The 3113-nt window shown below is 37.4% G+C and overlaps 1 protein-coding gene across 1 annotated transcript in view; it reads left to right on the forward strand.

Moving 5' to 3' along the window:
• Positions 1–343: 343 nt before the first annotated feature.
• LOC114615376 (C-type lectin domain family 4 member A-like) overlaps positions 344–3113 on the forward strand; it is a 63909-nt gene continuing 61139 nt past the window's right edge. The window contains exons 1-2 of the mRNA XM_028761114.1: positions 344–619; positions 1788–1904. Coding sequence (XP_028616947.1) covers positions 538–619; positions 1788–1904 — 199 coding nt within the window. The 5' untranslated portion in view covers positions 344–537. The remainder of the gene's footprint in view (positions 620–1787; positions 1905–3113) is intronic.

Below are 3113 nucleotides of genomic sequence, written 5' to 3' on the forward strand. Positions count from 1 at the left end.
GCAGCTGAGAGAAAAGTGGGAGCCCACACAATAGAGAGGGCCCATGGTCCTCTAGAGTGTGGTATCACAATTTGCCTGTTCAGTCAAAATCAATGTTGTGCCTTAAGTGTTTGCTCATGTTGTCTGGTTTGCCTGAAACCACATTGGCGTATAGAAGTGCACAAATTTATGTTTGCTGCAGAGTGTCTTAGGACAGAGTTCTCTAGTAGCATGGTTCCTCTTTTCTACTCCTTCCTATTTCTTTCCTTCCCCCTTTGAGTTCCCATTTTGTAGTACTTGCATATTGCACTGTGTGGATTTGAGGACTACAATTCTTTTTTTTTTCTTGTATTAAGAGGTTGCATCTCCCTTGTGTGGCCTGAGTGACTCTATGCCGTGCTTTCTCATTCTCATGTGGTTTATCCTAGTGAGACATGCCTCTTCTTTCTTACAGTTGTGCAATATGACAACTTATCGCAGTTATTGATTCTTATATACCACAGTGCCTTAGGGAGGGTAGAAGGTGCTCTTTTTGACAGAGGAAGGTCTTTTCTTGATATGGCTTCAGAAATCACTTATGCAGAAGTGAAGTTCAAGAATGAATCCAACTCCTCGGGTACCTACTCAGAATCTCCTGCAGGTAAAAACAAAACAATAAATCCTTTCTGTATTTAATGTAGATGGGAGGATTAAGGAATGGTCATTTGCAAAGTTGGGTTGTATTTGTGACCGATTCTTCGAGTTCTCTCATCTGGTATTTTATAGGAGTCTCAGATGTTTAAACCATAGACTGACTTGAAGAGCCATAGAGTTCTATAGGGAAGAAAAAGCTTTCTTGGCATGGCTTTTGCTCTTGTCATTTACAGAAACTAAACCTTGAATCTTGCTGCATTTCCTGCTCTATATAAATAAACATAAGTGCAAATATTTTTCTGAAAATTAAATCATATTGTTTAATAGTGAGTTTTCTTTCCCCTCTATGCTTGACAGTATTTTGTAATTTCATGAAAACTGTTTTAGTGTTTGGAGACTTGATCCTTAAGGAACTTGTTTTCATTTATCCTGTAGATCAGAGCAAAACCTCTCACTTGCTAGGCAGTTGTTCTGCCATCAAACTGCACCTTCATCCAGCAAAGTTTCCAGCCATTTGATGGTGGCTATCAGACTGATGTCATGCTAAAGCATGGACTATGATTATAAGTATTTATCTTTTGTTGTATATTTGTCTTTAATATTTGGACAGTCTGGAAGTTATTTAAATATGCAGTACTACAATCACAGTAAAAAACACCATGATAATGTGGTCACATGGAAATATATTTACAGTACTGATGTAAAGAAAATTTGTAGGCCACGTGGCAGTATTTATGTTGTGTTATAATGTGGAAAAAATATTATATATACATACTTTAACACCTGTTGAAAGGGCCACATGTGGTCTAATTCCAGCACTTGGGACGCAGAGACAGGAGGATCACCGAGGATTTAGGCCTTTCTGGTCTATATAATATGTTGCAGAGAATCCCCAGGACTACACAGTGAGATCCTAGCTCATTCCAATTCCCTTCAGGCACACAAAAAAATCTCCATGAATGGATATGAACCAAGTATTTAAATATATACATTTAAAGTAGTTTTCAGATCTCAAAATATTAGCACGAGGTATTTAAACAGAATAAGTTTGTGCTTTTTTTATTATTTTAAATGTTCTTGCTATTAGTAATTATATGTCATGGAGAAAAGTGAAGAAGATGAGGGTGGAAAAGAAGAACTTACTTCTCATGAAATGAATGTGCTTTTCCTTCTAGCTCCCAGAGAGAAACACATCCATCGTTTAAGTAAGCCTGGTTCCCCCTCGCTTCCTTTTATATCCCTGATGGTACTTCTCCTGGTGTTGGCAATAACATTCTTAGTTGCTTTTATCAGTAAGTATTCCAGATGAATCAATAGGCCATCTCTGCCTTAGATGAAGCTAGGTTCCACTGTAGCAGTTGGCATTTAATGGAAATATGAAGAAGTAATGTTCTTTGAGGAAAAATAATTCAAAGGATTCCATTGTGACTTTCCCTTTGTCCTTGAATTTAATTATTGTCTTGTGGCAAAATGGAATCTATTCTCAGTAGGGAAACTGACTGGCATGTATGAGTATTTGTGTGGGGTTGTGGAGTGAACTCTGTGGACTGTTGTCTTTATTAGACTGGAAAGCCAAATCTACATTTTCTCATTGGCATCAAGATATCAAGCTTTATGTGTATAGGGCTCCTTCATTTGGTGTGAGCTTGTGGACAAGAAGGAGTTAGTAAGAAATTATTGAAGAAAAGTTCTTCAGCTAATTCCTACCTACTTCTATCCTGGCTAGTATTATGAGAAATCTAAAAGCAACCTGAGCAAATGGGTGACTTTTTGTTCAACAAAGATTTGAGAACGTATGAACAATTTAAAAATACATGATATATTTAGGATGTTTTGTTCATTCATTTGATCATTCAGAATAAAGTAATAGTAGTAATACAGTAAAAGCATACACTAATGTATGTCAGACGATGTGTTAGTCAGACCAAGTCAGACCAAGACGAAGAACACAGACTCTTTTCTAAAGAAATTTAGAGAGAAGTCAATCAATCATTGTGAGCTAAATACAATGGTACACCTTCATTAATCCAGCTACTTATGGTCTTAGATAGTAGGACAGAGAGTAAGCGTGAAGTTAGTCTGGGCCATGTAAAAAGACTACATCATATAAAAATGAACTAGTGTCTACTACGCAGTCCAGGAAGTGTTGTGCTGAGATAGCTTTCTTAGAAGAGGGGACACCTAGATCTGTGGGTTCGAAGAATGTCACAGAGGGATGAAGCTGAGGCATGAGTGGCTGAAGCGCACAGTGCTAAGTGAAGAAGAAATGACATTTCCCTAGGTAGATACAAGCAGGATGCAGAACATGTGCTGTGCTCGATTATGAGAAACATTTCTTCCTCCTAATGAGTGATTTTATATCAAGTATTGTTTTCTATGTAAGAAATCAGTATAAACGTAATGAGCTAATGTAATGAGCTAATAACATGTTCTTATTTGTCTTATGCTTCCATGGTTTGGAAATTTTGGCTGATCTTCACTGAGCAGCTCCTTTGGCCCTA

Source organism: Grammomys surdaster, unplaced genomic scaffold (genome assembly GCF_004785775.1).
Source record: "Grammomys surdaster isolate TR1022 unplaced genomic scaffold, NIH_TR_1.0 126660, whole genome shotgun sequence".
In the NCBI taxonomy this organism is placed as follows: Eukaryota; Metazoa; Chordata; class Mammalia; order Rodentia; family Muridae; genus Grammomys; species Grammomys surdaster.